The following is a 19,269-nucleotide window of genomic DNA, read 5'->3' on the forward strand; positions in this document are numbered from 1 at the left end:
CACCCTGATGTCTTTGTTCCTCCTGCCTTGATACGTAGACATATAGAGGACATGTTTGATGATTATGAGAGTTATCTGGTACCAGAGGAGACACGGACTACCATAGCTGAGAGCAACTGGAGCTGCATCGAAGGGTACATCAGATGGTTCTTTAGGGTGTCACATCTGTACATGGTGCAGGCTGCTCTAAGAGACTCGTCGATACCAGCTCACCAGGAGATACTAGAGGAGGAGCAGACATGTCTAGATCATATTGATGATGTCTTGCCTAAGTGTCGTCGTATAGTGGAGATTGTGCAGACAGGTACTGACAGAGGTATCTTCTCTGATGGGTCTGATGTGAGACGGGGCCTAGATGCCATCATGACAGAGGCACATGGAACATCGATGTACTGGAGACAACGTCGGAGGATGAGGGGATTGATGACCGAGGAGGCAGAGTTAGCAGAGGAGGTAGAAGGGAGGTAGTCATATATACACAGTAGTGTCTTAGTATATAGTAGTGGTACTATGGTCTGCATTTTATTCTGACTGTCTTGCTACTTTATTGGTCTCGGTTATTTGGTATTTTTGACATTTATTGGTATTTTATTTATTTATGGCATTTTTAAACCATCTAAAATATTGTGCTAGATTTTTCATTTTTGATTGTATGATATGCTTTAAATCTTCATTTGAATACATATAAACAAAGTATAACATGAAAAACTAAATACTAAGACGTTACGAAGATGTATCTTCGTAATATTCACAGAAATGCATCTCCGGTCTAATTCTAGTGTATAATGACTTTTGAGTGGGGTGTATTGAATGTTTAAAATTATTACGGAGATACGTCTTTGAAATACTTTTGACACGTCCAGAGATGCATCTTCATAAACTATGGACATTTAAATAATTTTGCATGGTAACTAAGAAACATAAAGAATGCATCATTTTTAATTAAAAGCCTCCATTTCCATTTTCTTAATATGGCCCAGGTGAAGGTCTTTTATCCCCTACCCTCCTTCTTCCTTATCACGACACATTTTATCTCATTTAACATAATTGACTCTCCTACTTTCTATACCCCGCCTCTCAGAATTTTTTTTAAAATAGATTTGAATTTAGAAATAATATTTGTCAGGGTCTTGAAGAAAAAAAGATAATAGACCGTTAAGGCGTACAAGATAGATTTCAGGAGGATAATAAGATTGTTCATTGAAAGATGATTATTATTCCATGCAATAAATAGTAATTCAAAGACCCATAAATCTGAAGTAAACCATTCGAAATGATATTTTATTTATCGGACCTTGGTTTTTTATCCACCCTTATTTTCTCTGTGCACTAAACTAAGGTATAAGAAAATATAAAATTTCTACCCTTTATGAGTTGATGCTGGATTTCATTGGGTTAAAATTTTCAATCCAATTTTGTCCGTTTCAATCCATTAAACCGAAAAATGTAATGGATAGACCCAGAACCCATTTCGAACCGACCCACTCTTTTATTACTCCCGATTACAACTTGTTTCTGGCGGTTGTGAATTTTCTGTCCACCCTAACTTCTTATTAGGTGTTTCTATTTAGAAAGCTAAAATTGAATCATAGGCTATTACGACCAAGATATGTCTGCTAGAGACGATTATTTCCACCAACGTCTCAATAAACAAAAAAAAACTTGGAGCTGCTTGGGTTAGGTCTTAGAAAACTCCTTTTCACCAAACTTGATTTGAGCTTGATTTAATCTTTCTTCAAATTCTCAACAAAACTTATCTTAGCTTGGTTTAATTTTTTTTGTTCATATTAAAAAAATAACTAAGAAGTTATTAAGAAAATTTCAGGCTTAACTATTTGAATAAAAGCTATTAACTTTTCGATAATTCACAGAAAGCAATCCATGTTCATATCTTCTACAATTATAAAATTGAATTTATTTTTAATATATTATTAACATGCCCCAAATGAGAAATTGAGAAGAAAAAAACTTAATACCATTCCACATCAGATAATTATTTGACTTTAACCAACACTTTTTTACAAAAAAAAACTCACTTTAAAAAGACACAAGCTTAGCACCAATATTAGGTAAACCTTTCTAGACGCCGTAATGCAATGACAAGATTAGGTACAAATGATTCACTCCCCCCTTCCAAGAGTCTTTTACTAAAGACCAAGAATGAAGTGTTTTAACATAAAAAAGCACAAAAATATAATTCAAAGGTGCTTGAGAGAAAATAAACAAAATCAAAGGTTGTATTCATTCTAATGGCAAGCATCTAAAATCACAAAATTAAGGGTATTCGAATGGCAAGCATCTAAAATCACAAAATTAAGGGTATTCGAATGGTAAGCATCTAAAATCACAAAATTAAGGGTATTCTAATGGTAAGCATCTAAAATCACAAAATTAAGGGTATTCTAATGGTATGCATCTAAAATAACAATGGTCCGAGTATGTTTGAATGGGTGGTACGTTTCCTTTCATTCCATCAAATTTTTATTCCATTCATGAAACATTATTAATAAAATACTCAAATAAGGTGTATATTCCATCAAAAGACCCTAATTTTAACTCAGCAGACTCTAAAACGAGACAAATACATTCAATGAAATTCCAACCACAGGAAATATCAACTTTTGGTTTTCAATTTTCATACCAAATATCACAATTCCAAAAACTCATCAAAAAAACAAACTAAAACTTATATCAGATGGATTATTCAACAAATATTCAAAAAATTCAGAAAATCAACCATTTCATTTCACTTAATAGTGTCTATCAATTACGAGAATTCAAATAGATCAAAATCTAAAATATTTCAGAACAATCAAAACAGAAGCTATAACAAAAAAAAACTAATTAAGCAGTAAGAAGAACAGCACCACCTGCTTCTTTAATCTTCTTCTCCGCAGTCTTCGAAATCAGCTTCGCCTTAACAACAACAGGCTGATTCAACGGCAAAACCCCTTTACCAAGAACCTTGAAGTACCCAAACTGCGAAACATCGATAACCGGCGCAGTATCCTTCGACTTCGCCGCTTTGTCTTTCACCTCTTGAGGTAGAAGAGACCAAAGAGTATCAATGTTCACGGTGGGACAGTGGAATTTGTTGCGGAGTTTGTGGAAGTATCGCATACCTACCTTACCGAAGTAACCGGGATGATACTTGTCAAATAGGATGCGGTGGTGGTGCATACCTCCGGCATTTCCTCGTCCGCCAGGATGTTTTCGGTGTTTACCGATACGGCCGTGGCCGGCGCTGACGTGGCCGCGCTTCTTGCGGTTTTTCTTAAGGCTGGTTGTCATTTCTGGGTATGGCTAGGGTTCGGCGCTGTGAGAGGGTGGTGAGGATGGAGGATTTGTGTTTTTGGGATTGGATTGCGTTTTTGTATTTAGGGTTTGTGGATTTTGGGCTTGGTTCTCAATTGGGCTTTATGAAACATTACCAATTTTATAAATTTAAAATTTTTCTTTTGTAAAATTGTTTTAAAAAAAAAATCTTATGGCACCATAAATGATTTTAATGCATTATGTGAATTTCCATAAAATGCTCTATGATTTCAGAGATCCATCTTCGAATGTACTCCAACACACATTCAATGAAGATCATTATCAGTTATCTTTTTTTGGTTTACTTTATTCTGTATCAGAATTAATAAAAAAATAATTTTCTAAAATAAAATTGACATTTATAATATAAAATAAACATTACCTTGATAATTTCAACATAGACTACAATTTTTATTAGTAATATTGTCTAGTATACTAATCCAATTAATTATTAATTATCATAAAACTAATTATTAAATGTGTAAAATATGAATCTAATTAATTCTTAATTATGATAAAACTGAATTAATAAATTATTTAATATGGATCCAAACATCACTATTAATCAATTTTTAATTGTATGAGTGATGAGTTATAATGAACCTTAAATCATTATAAAAATTTTATTATATTCACCAATGTGTAATTCAAGTTCATCCATTCATCGATTTTCTTTCGTGATTTAAAAAATATTCTATTATATTTATTCTCATCATTCCATGAGTATTCTTTTTTTAAAATGATATAAATATTTATAATAATAATAATACATGTTTTTGTTAAAGTCTTTATAAAAAAATATATTTTATTTCTGGAACGTTTTATTATCTGCTATTAATATTTGGCATAAAATATTATATGTATTAATTTTTTTTATGTTTAAAAATAAAATTATATATTTATTATTCATCGGTGTTTTTATTTTTTAAATAATAAGGCTAATAATACAAAATTTAATTAATTATTATATTCATTATTTAACTTTTATTACATTTTTTAATGATGAAATTAATTTTTATGATGTTATTTTTTTTAATAATTTTTTACAATCATTTATGACTTTTTCTTGCCCATAAATAATATTTTATTTATATTTTTTTGATAAATAATATAATTTTTTGTAAATATTTTTTAATGATGGCATTATTTTTATGACATTAATGTTTTCAATAAATTTTTACAATAATTTATTAGGTTTTGTCTAGTTGACTCTCTTGTATTATTAGTGACAAATAAAATTTATTTATTTTTATAGAGAATAGAATTAATTTTTGTAACATTTTATCCTATGTTATTAATATTTGAGATACAATATTATATGAACTATTATTTTTAATGTTCATGTGTAATAAAATATCATGCTTTTTATTCATATGTACTTTTCAATATTGAGTAATAATAAAAAATTAAAATATTTATTATTCTCATTATTGAATTTAATTGTGAAAAACTTTAAATATAGTAGTGGTTCTCAAAAAAGAAACTTTAAATATAGTTTATTGTAAATATTTTATCAAGATTCAGATTTTTTTTAGTATAAAAATAAAGATTCTTTTTTTATAGAGATTAAACTAATTTTTTTTAATTCAAATGAATTTTATTTTAATATTTTAATTAATGGACAACAATATTCATATAGTATAATATATGTTAAATGGTAATGGATTATTTTAATGAATATTGATTATAAGCATTTAATATCTATATTTATTATTTATAATTTATCAACAATATGAAGAATATTATTTTGATTATAAAAAATATATATATAATTAATTATAAAGATGAATAAAATACTCTACAAAATGATCTCTTTTATATTATTGGTTCTTATCTTATATTTAAAAAAAAATTGATATGAATATTTATAATAATAATAATATATAAGTAAACCATGTATATTGATTATTAACTATAAATTATAATGCAATTGGAATCCAATAAACGGTTAATTATCATAAAATTAATTATTAAACGTGTAAAATATGATTGTAATAATAATAAATGAATATTATTTCTAAATTATAATGCAATTAGAATCTAATTAATTCTTAATTATTATAAAATTGAATTAGTCAATCATTTAATAGGTAAGTAAACCATCATTTCAATCAGTTTTAAATGGTATGAGTTGTGAGTTATAATGAACCAAAATGTTAAAATTTTAAATGATATTTTAAAATTTTATTATTATATTCACCAAAATGTGTAACTCAAATCCATCCATTCATCGGTTTTCTTTTGTAATTTAAAAAATAGACTATTATATTTATTGTCATTGTTTGATGAGTTTTTAAATGATATAAATATTTATAATAATGATAATACACGTCTATATAAAAAAAATTGATTGTGTAATATTTTATTATGTACTAATAATATTTATGATAAATATTATATATATTAATTTTATTAATGTTTAGAAATAAAATAATATATTTATTATTCATATGCATTTTTCAATTTTCAATAATAATGTTAATAATATAAACTTTAAATATTTATTATATTAATTATTTAACTTTATGACATTTTTTAATGGCATTATATCATTATTTAAACTTTTTTGATAAAAAATATAGTATATTAAAATGATAATATATATTATATATTTTTTATTTTTTAAAAGTTGAGTAAAATAAAATAGTATATTTTTTATTCGTAAAAAAAGTATAAAATTATATTTTTCTATGATATTGATAATACAAATTAAATAAATTATAAATACTTAAAAACGAGTTCTTATTTTTAGTTAATATATTATGATTCAATATTTATTAATATAAAGTGGTATTGGAGAGTTATGAAAGGTGAAAAAGTGGGGTTTTGGTAGAGAAAGAATCAAATAACGAGTGTTGACAAATAATAAAATTTTTGATTGATGATTTAGTAGAAGGCGTACAAATAAGTTAATAGGTGTACACAGAAATTGTTGAGAGACAATGTTATGTGTCACAAAATTGTTTGAAGTATTGGATTTGATATATATATAAATAAATAGATTGAAGTCCTATTTTTTTTTTCTTTTTTATAATTTTTAGAATCGTGGAAACCGATCTTTAATCTATCACATTAAGTTAGTTTTAAAATCTTAAATAACACGTGAGAAGTTATTTCTTCTCGAATGTGTTTTTTACTTGTAAATCTTTTCAAACTCAAGGTTTTAGATTTTAAAACCCAGATATAATTTTTGTTTTAATATCTATGTAAACTGATGTGATTTCTTATTTGTATTGGCTCTTTGTTGTAATAATAAAGACAAATTCTTATGATCCAAATTGTATTAAAAAATGCAGAGTTACACAAACTTCCTTTGATCAAAGGAGCGAGAGACACTACATAGACTTGAAAGTGTGAAGCTTCTCAACCACACACATTTCAAAGTTCTTGAGGAAGAGCAAAAGGCTCTAGCATAGCTACTAAGAGAGAAAGTTGTAGAGTCATATTTTGGTGGTCTCAGAGATACATCAATGTTCCCTACATTTTGTGATCATGTGTGACAGAGTGTATAAGGGGCAAAGAGATAAAATTTGCAATTTTTATTAAATTACAATTTATTTCTTATTATTTTTTTTTGTATAAAGCCTCAATGCATTAAAAAAGATTGAAGTACGAATGAAAAATGAAAGATTAGGCCAGAACTCACTCAAGAGAAAAAAAAGTAAAAAAAGATAAACCTATCATATTCTTTATAAAATCACTTCTGATTTCTATAGGTAAAGAGTTAAAAGATTTATAGGGCCTTAGATGTGAGGTCTATAGAAGAAAAAAAAGTACACATAACTATTATTTTCTTTATATATGCGAGTTAGAATAAAAGAAATGAAAAAAAAAAATATACAAGTCTCTCAACGATACATAAATTGCTAAGGAATCACAAGTATGGAGTCAGACTCAATCCAAAGTTTAGTCATTGCCAATCTCTATAGATCTCAGCTTAGTCCAATTATACTCTTTGGCAATCTCTATAGATCTCAGAATTCCTACGAAATCAAACAAAAAAAGAACTTTTTCAATCTAATTGTTCATAGAAGTAAGGATGAATCCACCTATGTTGTTTCAAAATATTCCCCACGAATTCTAGCTTAAAACTACTAAGTGTTAACTTAATTCGAGCTCTAATTAAAGAGCAACCTAATAAGAATGAATAACTATAATTCTCATATCTAACTTTGTTCCTTAAAAACTATTAATGTATTTTTACAATATCAATGTAGTATTTATAGTATTATTTTTCTACTATCATATCCTATTTATTAACTTTCACTTTATCCAATCATTCTTTTAACTATAATTAATAGAGATATTCTAATAAATAATATTAATTTTATCATCAAAACCAACGCATTCAATTATTTTCTTAAAAATCGTAAATTATTTAAATAATATATTTTTTATGAGATGCAAGCAGTAACATTTATAACAAGAATAAAAGCATTCTTGATAAGAGCACTAAAAAAGAGATCTACTTTCCTACAATGTGGAGTTGAATCATTACCTTACACATAAATAAATAAATAAATAAATAAATAAATAAAGGAGGCACTCACCTCTAAGTTAGAATGTTTTTTGTGATTAGTTTGCCATATTAAAACAAATATATTTTAAACATTTCAATTATACTTTTATTTAAACTATTTTATATTTCATATTTAATAATATTATATTGTTATATAAATATGTATTTAATATTTAATAAATTATTTATTTTGTACTTGAAATTTATGACATGATACTTATTACATAATTATTATGAAATTATTTATTTAATATTTAATAGATTATTTAAAAATCATATTTAAAATATTTAAATACATAAAAATATATATTTCAATATACTTTAAAATAATATTTCAAATATTAAAAATTGTAGTATTATATTTGCAAAAGGCATTGTCTAGGAAGATGATTTGGGACCGTTTCGAGAATAGACGACCACGAAAGGTCGCACAAGAGGAGGTATCGCATCGCCATTGAGTTTTTCCTCGCTCTTGAGTCTTTTCTTGCATTTGAGATTTCCCTCGTCTATATGGAAAAAAACGTGGAATAAGACGTATCTTGGATAAACAGAAAGTCATAGTCATTACTGACTCACGTCTCCCTTAGAAATAAGGATTTAACTGTCCATTGTTTGACTAGGTGAGCTGTGGCATTTTCTGAGAAAATCCTAGGTCATAGAGATCCTATAAATACATCACCCTTCAAAGGTAAGAGGAAAGACTCTAACTCATATACACTTTCTACAACTCAAAGAGCACTACACTGGTTACCGTCTTAACATACACGATCAACCTAACCGCTCGCCTGCAATCAAGAAACGATATCCACCAACAGGGTCTCCCACCTCACGTGAGTTGGTCCCTTAAATTGCTTCAAACACCACTGATCGGGAAAATAGCAAGTGTACTATTTTCACCGATGTAGTAATAAGAGGGAAGTTTCCCAAAGATCGATCTCGAGGATTGCGCAGCAATATAGGAGAAATAGTGACTCAATTGAACAAAAGTATGAGTTTTTGTTTGGTAAAATTCACTGTAAGGAAAAGTATAGCAGATAAATATTTTCACAGATTAATATGATATGCCAAAGAAGGTGTATAAAAATCTCTTGTAATGACCCTTGAGTGTATATCTCCTTAATACTGAACATTGTTTCAATTACCGAAGCTTAAGATTATTTTCCCCTAAGACCTCGGAGGGAAACCTTTGGTATTCAATCTAACCTCTAAGTCCTTAGGTGATTATAATGAAACCAAGCATTTTAATATTAACAAGAATAATCCAGTAACCATAGGGTATCCCTAGTCCTAGGTGATCTCTACTATGGTTTCACTGTATGAAAACCTTAACCATTGCAGTCCTGCTAATCGTTAACCATACATCAATCTTAATTTTTGCCAAAAAGAAAGCATTACACAAATCATACAGTGAAATTGAAAACAAATAACATGTATTAAGGGAAATCAAACATCAGAGTCATTACATGATCAATTTAGGGACTGTAACACCCTTCTACCCAAACGACATATTTAAATAAATTATCAGAGTACAATATGTAGAAGAGTTTACATTTCTTACATCATAACACTTATCGCATCACAACATAAAACATATTATTTATTTTATTAAAACTTCGCAGCGGACAACAACACAAATATTATCATTCATCATATAACAATTCATAATAATGTTTCAACATTATCTCAACAAAGCATCTCAACATATTAGTCATCATAAACAACGTAAATAATAACCAATTATCTATCGAATCCCATAACCCCGGTGTCACATGACCAGAGCATTTGACTCGACTCCGTAGAATAACTCTACACTTATTCTTCAAACCTCAACAATAGCTACTCCTCTTTATCTGCACATTGCTCATCATAGATGAACATAAACACATGCAGAAGGGGTGAGAATTATATTATTAAATAATAATATAACGACAGAAATATAAACATAAATATATTTCACATATGCCAACACAGCTCATCATAATCATCATAATCAACATACTCATGAACATCAACAAAACAACATATCAAATGCAATGCACACACCCATGCATGACTCAACACGACTCGGTATACCCATTTTGTGACCAACTACAGGATCACCACTCCCAGATTCATCACCATAGAATCCGAGTTCCCCGCAAGGAACCAAGCCTCTCCACAAGCCCGGAGTCAACAACATCATTGGAACTCAGTCCGTTCATCACTAGGCATCGGCCTTTCATGAATGCATGCACACCAAACATGCATCATAATCAACATAGCAACAACAGCATCATATAGTCATGTTATCATCATCATTAATAGCATGACATACAACTCAACAAAACAACAACAACATTACAACGATATCACATCTGGGAGTTTAAAACGCGAAAGATGTCCGTCAAACTGATATGGCGAACGCCATTAGGCTAATGGCGAACGCCATTAGCGTTAAACGCTCTTATTCTGGAAAAACTGTCCGTCAAACTGATATGGCGAACGCCATTAGGCTAATGGCGAACGCCATTAGGCTAATGACGAACGCCATTAGCGTTAAACGCTCTTATTCTGGAAAAAAAGCCCAAATGGCGAACGCCAAAGGCATAATGGCGAACGTCATTTGGCTGTTATGTGCATAAATAAGATTTTAAGTGCGGAAACAGTGGACGCGCGGGCTTCTAAGCATATAACTCAACAAAACTCACAGATCGGAGAATTTCCATCAAAACCCCAAACTTTCCCAATCTCCCTAAAATCCCCAAAATCCATCAACAATCCAACATATATCATGAATTTGCTCGCATATTATCGTTTAATAAGGTTCAGACCCCTTACCTCTTTGGATTGAAGGAAGTTCTGAGCAATCTTTGGCCTTTTCCTCTTCCTTCTCTTTCTCTTTAGCGTTTCTCCCTTTCTCTGACTCTGAGGCAAAAATACGTGAAAACACTCTGAGTTCTCACCTTGGCCTCTTTTATCCCTTTCCACTTTTACCCTTCCACTCTTCATATTCCATTTATTTTATTTATTTAATTATTATTAAAATAAATAACATCTATAATAAATAATAATTCCCAATATTATTTAATAATTCATTTACCTTCAAATAATCATATTAAAATAATATTTAAATTAATCTAACAATATTCTGGGTGTTACAACTCTCCCCCACTTTAGAAGTTTTCGTCCTCGAAAACATACCTCAAGCAAATAGAGCCGGATACGACTCCTTCATCTGATCTTCACGCTCCCAAGTCAAGCTCTCACCAGCTGGACCTCCCCAAACAACTTTCACTAGTCAACTTCAGCATACCCAACTTTACACTATCAACGGAAACTTCACAACCCAAACTCATATCACGGAACTGTTCAATTAACTCAAGCTCCCGAACCATCATCATAGACATATGTAGAGACTTTCTACTCAGCGCATCTGCAACTACATTAGCCTTACCGGGATGATAACTCAATTCAAAGTCAAAATCCTTCAGTAATTCTAACCACCTTCTCTGCCTCATATTTAACTCTTTCTGATCAAACAGATACTTCAGACTCTTGTGATCACTGAACACTTCGAATCTGGAACCATACAGATAATGCCTCCACATTTTCAACACAAATACAACAGCTGCAAGTTCTAGATCATGCGTAGGATAATTCCTCTCATGAACTTTCAACTGTCTGGAAGCATAAGCTACAACTTTACCATTCTGCATCAAAACACCACCAAGACCCATCAAAGAAGCATCACAATAAACAACGAAGGACTCACCAGGATTAGGCAAGATCAACACTGGAGCACTGGTCAACCGCCTCTTCAACTCAACAAAACTCGCTTCACAGCGGCATCCCACACATACACTTGACCCTTCTTAGTCAACTGCGTCAACGGCAATGCCAACTTAGAGAAGCCCTCAATAAATCTGCGATAATAACCAGCCAACCCCAGAAAACTGCGTATCTCAGTAGCAGACTTCGGAGTCTCCCACTGTAATACAGCATCAACTTTAGCAGGATCAACAGAAATCCCACCACTCGAAATCACATGGCCAAGGAAACTCACTTCCTTCAACCAGAACTCACATTTAGATAACTTTGCATATAATTTCTTTTCTCTTAACACCTGCAAACAATTCTCAGATGTCCTGCATGCTCTTCTTCCGTCTTAGAATATATCAATATATCATCTATGAACACCACAACAAAATTATCAAGGTACGGATGAAATATACGATTCATATATTCCATAAACACACCTGGAGCATTAGACACACCGAACGGCATCACAGTGTATTCATAATGACCATACCTCGTACGGAAAGCAGTCTTCGCAATATCATCTGACTTCACTCGGATCTGATGATAACCCGACCGCAAATCAATCTTACTGAAAACATGAGCTCCAACCAACTGGTCCATCAAATCATCAATCCTCGGCAATGGATACCGATTCTTGATAGTCACCTTATTCAACTGCCGATAATCGACACACAACCTCATCGTACCTTCTTTCTTCTTCACTAACAATACTGGTGCACCCCAAGGAGAAACACTTGGACGCACAAACTTCTTCTCAAGCAATTCTTCAAGTTGCTTCTTCAATTCAACTAATTCAGTTGCCGACATTCTATAAGGAGACATCGACACTGGACTCGTACCTGGTACTAAGTCAATGGCAAATTCGACTTCACGTTCTGGAGGTAAATCACTTACATCCTCCGGAAACACATCCTGAAATTCACAGACAACAGGAAAATCTACACTCACCACTTTCTTATCCGCTTGCAGAGACGCAAATAAAGCGAATATCTGAGCTTCATCTTTCACAAAATCCCCCACCTGCCTAGCAGATAGAAATCTTGCCTCATCATTCTCACCAACTTCAGAAAACCGCACCGTCTTCCTATAGCAGTTGATAAACACGCCATAGAATTCTAGCCAATTCATTCCCAGAATAATATCAATTTGGTGCAAGGGTAAGCACACCAAATCAATCACGAACTCTCTCTCAAAGATCGTCAAATGACAACCTTGACAGACAACAGAAGTCTTCACAGAACCATTAGCAGGAGTATCTATCACCATACTTCCGCCTAGGGACGACATAATCACACCAATCCTGGTCGCACACTCATACGAAATAAACGAATGAGTAGCACCAGTGTCAACAATAGCAAGCAATTCAACATTATTAATCAAGCAAGTACCTTTAATCAGATTATCTTCTTTAGGAGCTTCAGCCCCACTCAGGGCAAACACCCTACCAGTAGTATGAGCTGCAGTAGCCGCCTTCTTCGGTTTCGAGCACTGCGAACTGATATGGCCTTTCTCGCCACAATTAAAACATGTCGGACCAGCATCCTTACATTCAGTAACTCTATGACCAGCCTGACCGCATCGGAAACATCTCAGCACTTTCTTGGTACAGCTATCAGCACGGTGGCCTGGCTCGCCACACTTGAAACATTTACCAGCTATGGGAGATCCTTCCCCACTTGGCTTCTTCTCATCTACTACTTTCTGCTTACCTTTACCATTCGGAGATGCATAAGGACTACCACGATCCTTATTCTTCTTCTCACTAAGACTCTTGTAATGAGCAGTCCTAGCCTTGCTATCTTCATCAAATATCCTGCACTTATTAACCAGTGTAGGAAACCTACGAATCTCCTGGTAACCAATGCCTTGTTTGATCTCGGGACGCAACCCGTTCTCAAACTTGACACACTTGGATTCCTCAGCATCAGCATCATTATAATGAGGACAATACTGCACCAGCTCCTCAAACTTCGAAGCGTAATCATCAACAGACATGTTACCCTGCTTCAGTTCTAGAAATTCCATCTCCTTCTTACATCGCACATCAGCAGGAAAATATTTCTCCAGAAAGACCGTCTTGAACCTTTCCCAAGTCATCTCAGCACCTGGTACTTCAATTCTCTGGCGAGTGTTATCCCACCAGTTTTCAGCCTCTTCAGATAACATATGCGTACCAAACTGCACCTTCTGTGCTTCAGTACACGTCATCACCCGGAAAATCTTCTCAATTTCCCTCAGCCAAATCTGAGCACCATCTGGATCATAGCGCCCTTTGAATGTAGGAGGGTTATTCTTCAGAAACCTTCCCAAATTCTTAAACTCGTCGACCGGCGGATTCTGCTGCACCTGCATAGCCTGCGCCATAGCAGCCAAAGCCTCAGCAATCGCACGGTCATTTTCTCCAGCCATACTCTGCACAACACAACCACCACCGTTGAATATCGACAGTGTCATTTACACTAATCGACCAACAGGGAAAACATCACATTATGACTCGACTGGACTGACTATGCTCTGATACCACTAATGTAACACCCTTCTACCCAAACGACATATTTAAATAAATTATCAGAGTACAATATGTAGAAGAGTTTACATTTCTTACATCATAACACTTATCGCATCACAACATAAAACATATTATTTATTTTATTAAAACTTCGCAGCGGACAACAACACAAATATTATCATTCATCATATAACAATTCATAATAATGTTTCAACATTATCTCAACAAAGCATCTCAACATATTAGTCATCATAAACAACGTAAATAATAACCAATTATCTATCGAATCCCATAACCCCGGTGTCACATGACCAGAGCATTTGACTCGACTCCGTAGAATAACTCTACACTTATTCTTCAAACCTCAACAATAGCTACTCCTCTTTATCTGCACATTGCTCATCATAGATGAACATAAACACATGCAGAAGGGGTGAGAATTACATTATTAAATAATAATATAACGACAGAAATATAAACATAAATATATTTCACATATGCCAACACAGCTCATCATAATCATCATAATCAACATACTCATGAACATCAACAAAACAACATATCAAATGCAATGCACACACCCATGCATGACTCAACACGACTCGGTATACCCATTTTGTGACCAACTACAGGATCACCACTCCCAGATTCATCACCATAGAATCTGAGTTCCCCGCAAGGAACCAAGCCTCTCCACAAGCCCGGAGTCAACAACATCATTGGAACTCAGTCCGTTCATCACTAGGCATCGGCCTTTCATGAATGCATGCACACCAAACATGCATCATAATCAACATAGCAACAACAGCATCATATAGTCATGTTATCATCATCATTAATAGCATGACATACAACTCAACAAAACAACAACAACATTACAACGATATCACATCTGGGAGTTTAAAACGCGAAAGCTGTCCGTCAAACTGATATGGCGAACGCCATTAGGCTAATGGCGAACGCCATTAGCGTTAAACGCTCTTATTCTGGAAAAACTGTCCGTCAAACTGATATGGCGAACGCCATTAGGCTAATGGCGAACGCCATTAGCGTTAAACGCTCTTATTCTGGAAAAAAAGCCCAAATGGCGAACGCCAAAGGCATAATGGCGAACGTCATTTGGCTGTTATGTGCATAAATAAGATTTTAAGTGCGGAAACAGTGGACGCGCGGGCTTCTAAGCATATAACTCAACAAAACTCACAGATCGGAGAATTTCCATCAAAACCCCAAACTTTCCCAATCTCCCTAAAATCCCCAAAATCCATCAACAATCCAACATATATCATGAATTTGCTCGCATATTATCGTTTAATAAGGTTCAGACCCCTTACCTCTTTGGATTGAAGGAAGTTCTGAGCAATCTTTGGCCTTTTCCTCTTCCTTCTCTTTCTCTTCAGCGTTTCTCCCTTTCTCTGACTCTGAGGCAAAAATACGTGAAAACACTCTGAGTTCTCACCTTGGCCTCTTTTATCCCTTTCCACTTTTACCCTTCCACTCTTCATATTCCATTTATTTTATTTATTTAATTATTATTAAAATAAATAACATCTATAATAATAATAATAATTCCCAATATTATTTAATAATTCATTTTACCTTCAAATAATCATATTAAAATAATATTTAAATTAATCTAACAATATTCTGGGTGTTACAGGGACACCCTTTAGCATTGGGGGGTTTAGCCTATCATATTATTCAAATCAGATACAAAGTTAAATTGAGACATTACAAAAAGGTCAGAATTCTGTTGATCTTCAATCGCGTCCGCTCTTGAAGGATCCCCGTTCTTCGCTTCTTGTCACTTCTTCAATCTTGATCGTTTCCAATTCTCTATCGTGTAAAAAGTCCCCCTCTCCATTTTCAAATTCACTGTAAATAGTTCCTGATGACAATTTTCCTTGCGTAAAAGTCCAAAATGCCCTCCGGGATAAGTCATGTCAAAAACAGCAAAAAAAAATGGAAAATCAAGTGCCCAAGCCAACACTGGTCGTGTCAGGCAACACGCCTGGCCGTGTTGGCTTTTGGAAGCACTTATGCTGTGACACGCCCTTCAGGGAGGCTGACACGGGTCGTGTCAGCTGACACGGGCACCCGTGTCAGCTCCCTGTTTCCATTTCCCAGCCTCCTCTTCTGACACGGCCCGTGTTGGCCAACACAGGTGGCCGTGTTAGGTCTACTATAAGTCCATTTTTCTTCATATTTCATGCCTGGAACGCCTGTTTTTCTTGTCTATCCCTCTGGTGCACTTGTTCATGCCTGAAACCAAAAGAACTACCATAAAAGGACATAAAATGGAGTATGATGATGCATATAGCATGTACTCGACAAATAGAGACAACAATACTAAACATATAAATAACTAAACAAAACAAAACATAAGTGAACTAATGTGTTACCGATTTCTTACAAAGATGTCGAATGAGTGTCAGAAAACAAGGAGAATTGGAGACTGATCACAATCCCAAACTTATCTTATTGCTTATCCTCAAGTGATGCTTACAACATCCGGACGGTTGCCCCCAAATTTACGCATCCACAATGCTACTGCGATCTTTCACGCTCTCCTGTTCACTTTTCAATCACAGTTTTACTCTTTCCTGATTTCCGACTTTAGCCACACTTTAACTTTGACACATCTTTTGGCCTGTAGCTTTTCACACTCACCAAATCTCTCGGGGACAAAGTGTTTACTCTCAAGAAAACGGAGCATGCAAAGTCAACTCTTAGGTTTGAAATACAGGCACCTTCATAACAAGCAACACGCAACACGCATTATTCGAGGACTTTTTCGATTGTAACGGGGCTAAGGTGTAAGGTGGGGAATGGAAACAAAAAGGGAATACTAGGGGTTCAGGCTCAGGTTTCGTGTTGTTACCCTTGTACCATTGTTCAAATTTAAAACTCAGGGGTATTTCTTTTGGACACCATTTTTTTGTTGAGGTTCATTGGCGCATATTTTCTTTTATTGCTCTTTTGATGCAAGCTTTTTGCCAACCATAGCATTTCTAGATAAGTGCTTCATGATTTCTCTTTTTTTTCTTTCTCTTATTTTTCTTTGAATTTTTTTCTTCATCTTTTTGCACTTATCTAAGGTTTTCCGGTGTCCCTAAATTTGGATGAAACCCCAAACTTAAGCTTTTCGGCAGCTTCGGGATAAACAACACTTGTCTAAGCAGGGTGTGGTAGTGTATGGGCTTATGGCTATATACAATGGTAAAATAAAAACAAAAGGAAATATGGCTCAAAATTGGTGAACGAAGGGTAATAACAACGTGTTGGCTTGAAAGGCTCAGGGTTAAAATACAAAAATAATGCCTCAATGTGTATCGTGTGCTATGCATTTTCAGTATCTCTCATGCAAACCCAGAGAGACAAAGACATACCTGAACAACTCTCATGATGACAAGTGTTTGGCTTTTTGTAGTTCTTACCATGTTTTATCTAGCTTTCAGGCTTCCAAGATGTCTCTCAATGTGATGTAGCTTCGTCTTCTTTTCAGTTGCGGAGTATCACTATAAAATCCAGTGACAGAGAGTCGCGTCCGATTTTTCGAGTCGGTAGCATCAATCTTCGGGGGTTTCCAAAAGAGCAAGTAGAGGGGTGTGTCTTTCATCCAATTGTTCTAAGCTTCATCGTTCATCCGGCATGAATGTCCTTTATCTGTAACACATAGAGTAACACACAACTTAATTAAAACAAAAATATTAAGAACAAAATAAACAACAAAAGCAATAAATAATTAAAAAAAACCCACACTTGAACTAAACATTGTCCGTAATGTTTTCATCCAAGATAGAGAGGGGCTCAAACCGGCTCACTGTGGCGGCGAAAATTGCAACATCAGACGTTGCATCATCGCGTGCATCTCATCCATCAGAGTCCCTTGACGGGCTTGCTCTACACCTTGGCGTTCTTGCTCCGCTCGGAGATCGCCAATTTCTGTTTGCATCCATGACCATTGGTCTGGCATCACATATGACGAACTGGCACCGGGGTGCATGGATTCCTCTAGTGGGGCAGCAAATTGCTCCTGATCCTGCATCTCTTCCTATACTTCTTCCTCCTGTGGGTCACCTGCAACAAATGTATCAGCATTATGCTCGTCCATATCATCTTGGACGGCACTTTCATATAGCCAATTGGTCGTGTTTGAGATGCTAATTCGTGTCATGTCAGGTAGAGCCATAATAAACTGGCTCGAACTCATTAAGGCATTAATAATCAGAAACTTATGAAATCATACCTTGTTGGACTAACGTGTTCATGTCCAGTTTTCTCTTACCTGCTACTAGTGTCTCATTAAGTGCAGGCGGGTCATATCTGAAATGTTGGGCAATCTGAGTGATGATGCCTCCTATGGAGACTCCTCCTTGGGCTGCTCTCCCCACACGACCCAGATAATCTGCAACAAATGCTGCAACACTCACAGCTACCCGGTTTTCCATGGCAAACAAAAAGAACAACTCTCTCTGGGTGGCTACACCTGTACTGTCACCCCTGCCAAATAGTGTGAAGGCTAGCACCTTATGGGCCTACCTGAAATAGGGGTTTTGAATGCCCAACGCCTTTGCCCCTTTATCCACATAGTCAGATCGTCCCGTAATGGCCAACCAGAACGTCTTAGCATCAAAGCTATCTGGTACGGCTTCGGGGCCATAAAGGGGTAGGTGAAGAATTTCGCCCAACTGCTCCACCGGCAACTCAAGGTCGACAATGTACAACCTGAAAGACATTGTTCCTCCAAAGTACATAGTTGTACCCGTCCAACCCTTTTTGAGCTTGAATTCAATTATGCTCAGAAGTTCTAATGTGATGCGCTCAAAGGTTGGTGCTTCACAATGGACAAACTCCAGAATTCCAAGCACATGAAACATCATATCCAGTTCTTCAGGCATGCCTAATTGAAAAAGAGTATCGGAGCAAAGGTACCTGGTCGGAGTGATTTTCCGTTTGACATGAGATGCGTACCTCCGTTCATGCTCCAAGTTATCAAAAATTATGTCATGTAAATTTGGATGACAGATTGTCCGTTTCCTTGGACGGGATGATTCCGCGTCTGCTTGCTTCCCTTTGGAGATTCTTTTCGGCGGCATTTTTGTTTCCTGAAATACAAATTATCACC

At 34.4% G+C, this 19,269-nt stretch overlaps 1 protein-coding gene across 1 annotated transcript; it reads right to left on the reverse strand.

Annotated features, from left to right (window-relative positions):
- Nucleotides 1-2,720: 2,720 nt before the first annotated feature.
- On the reverse strand, nt 2,721-3,385 carry LOC127074941 (60S ribosomal protein L27a-2). The gene has a single exon (XM_051016365.1). The coding sequence runs from the start codon at nt 3,289-3,291 to the stop codon at nt 2,845-2,847; it is 447 nt and encodes a 148-aa protein (XP_050872322.1). The 5' UTR covers nt 3,292-3,385; the 3' UTR covers nt 2,721-2,844.
- Nucleotides 3,386-19,269: the final 15,884 nt, after the last annotated feature.

This window comes from Lathyrus oleraceus, chromosome 4, assembly GCF_024323335.1.
Source record: "Lathyrus oleraceus cultivar Zhongwan6 chromosome 4, CAAS_Psat_ZW6_1.0, whole genome shotgun sequence".
NCBI classification, from domain to species: domain Eukaryota; kingdom Viridiplantae; phylum Streptophyta; class Magnoliopsida; order Fabales; family Fabaceae; genus Lathyrus; species Lathyrus oleraceus.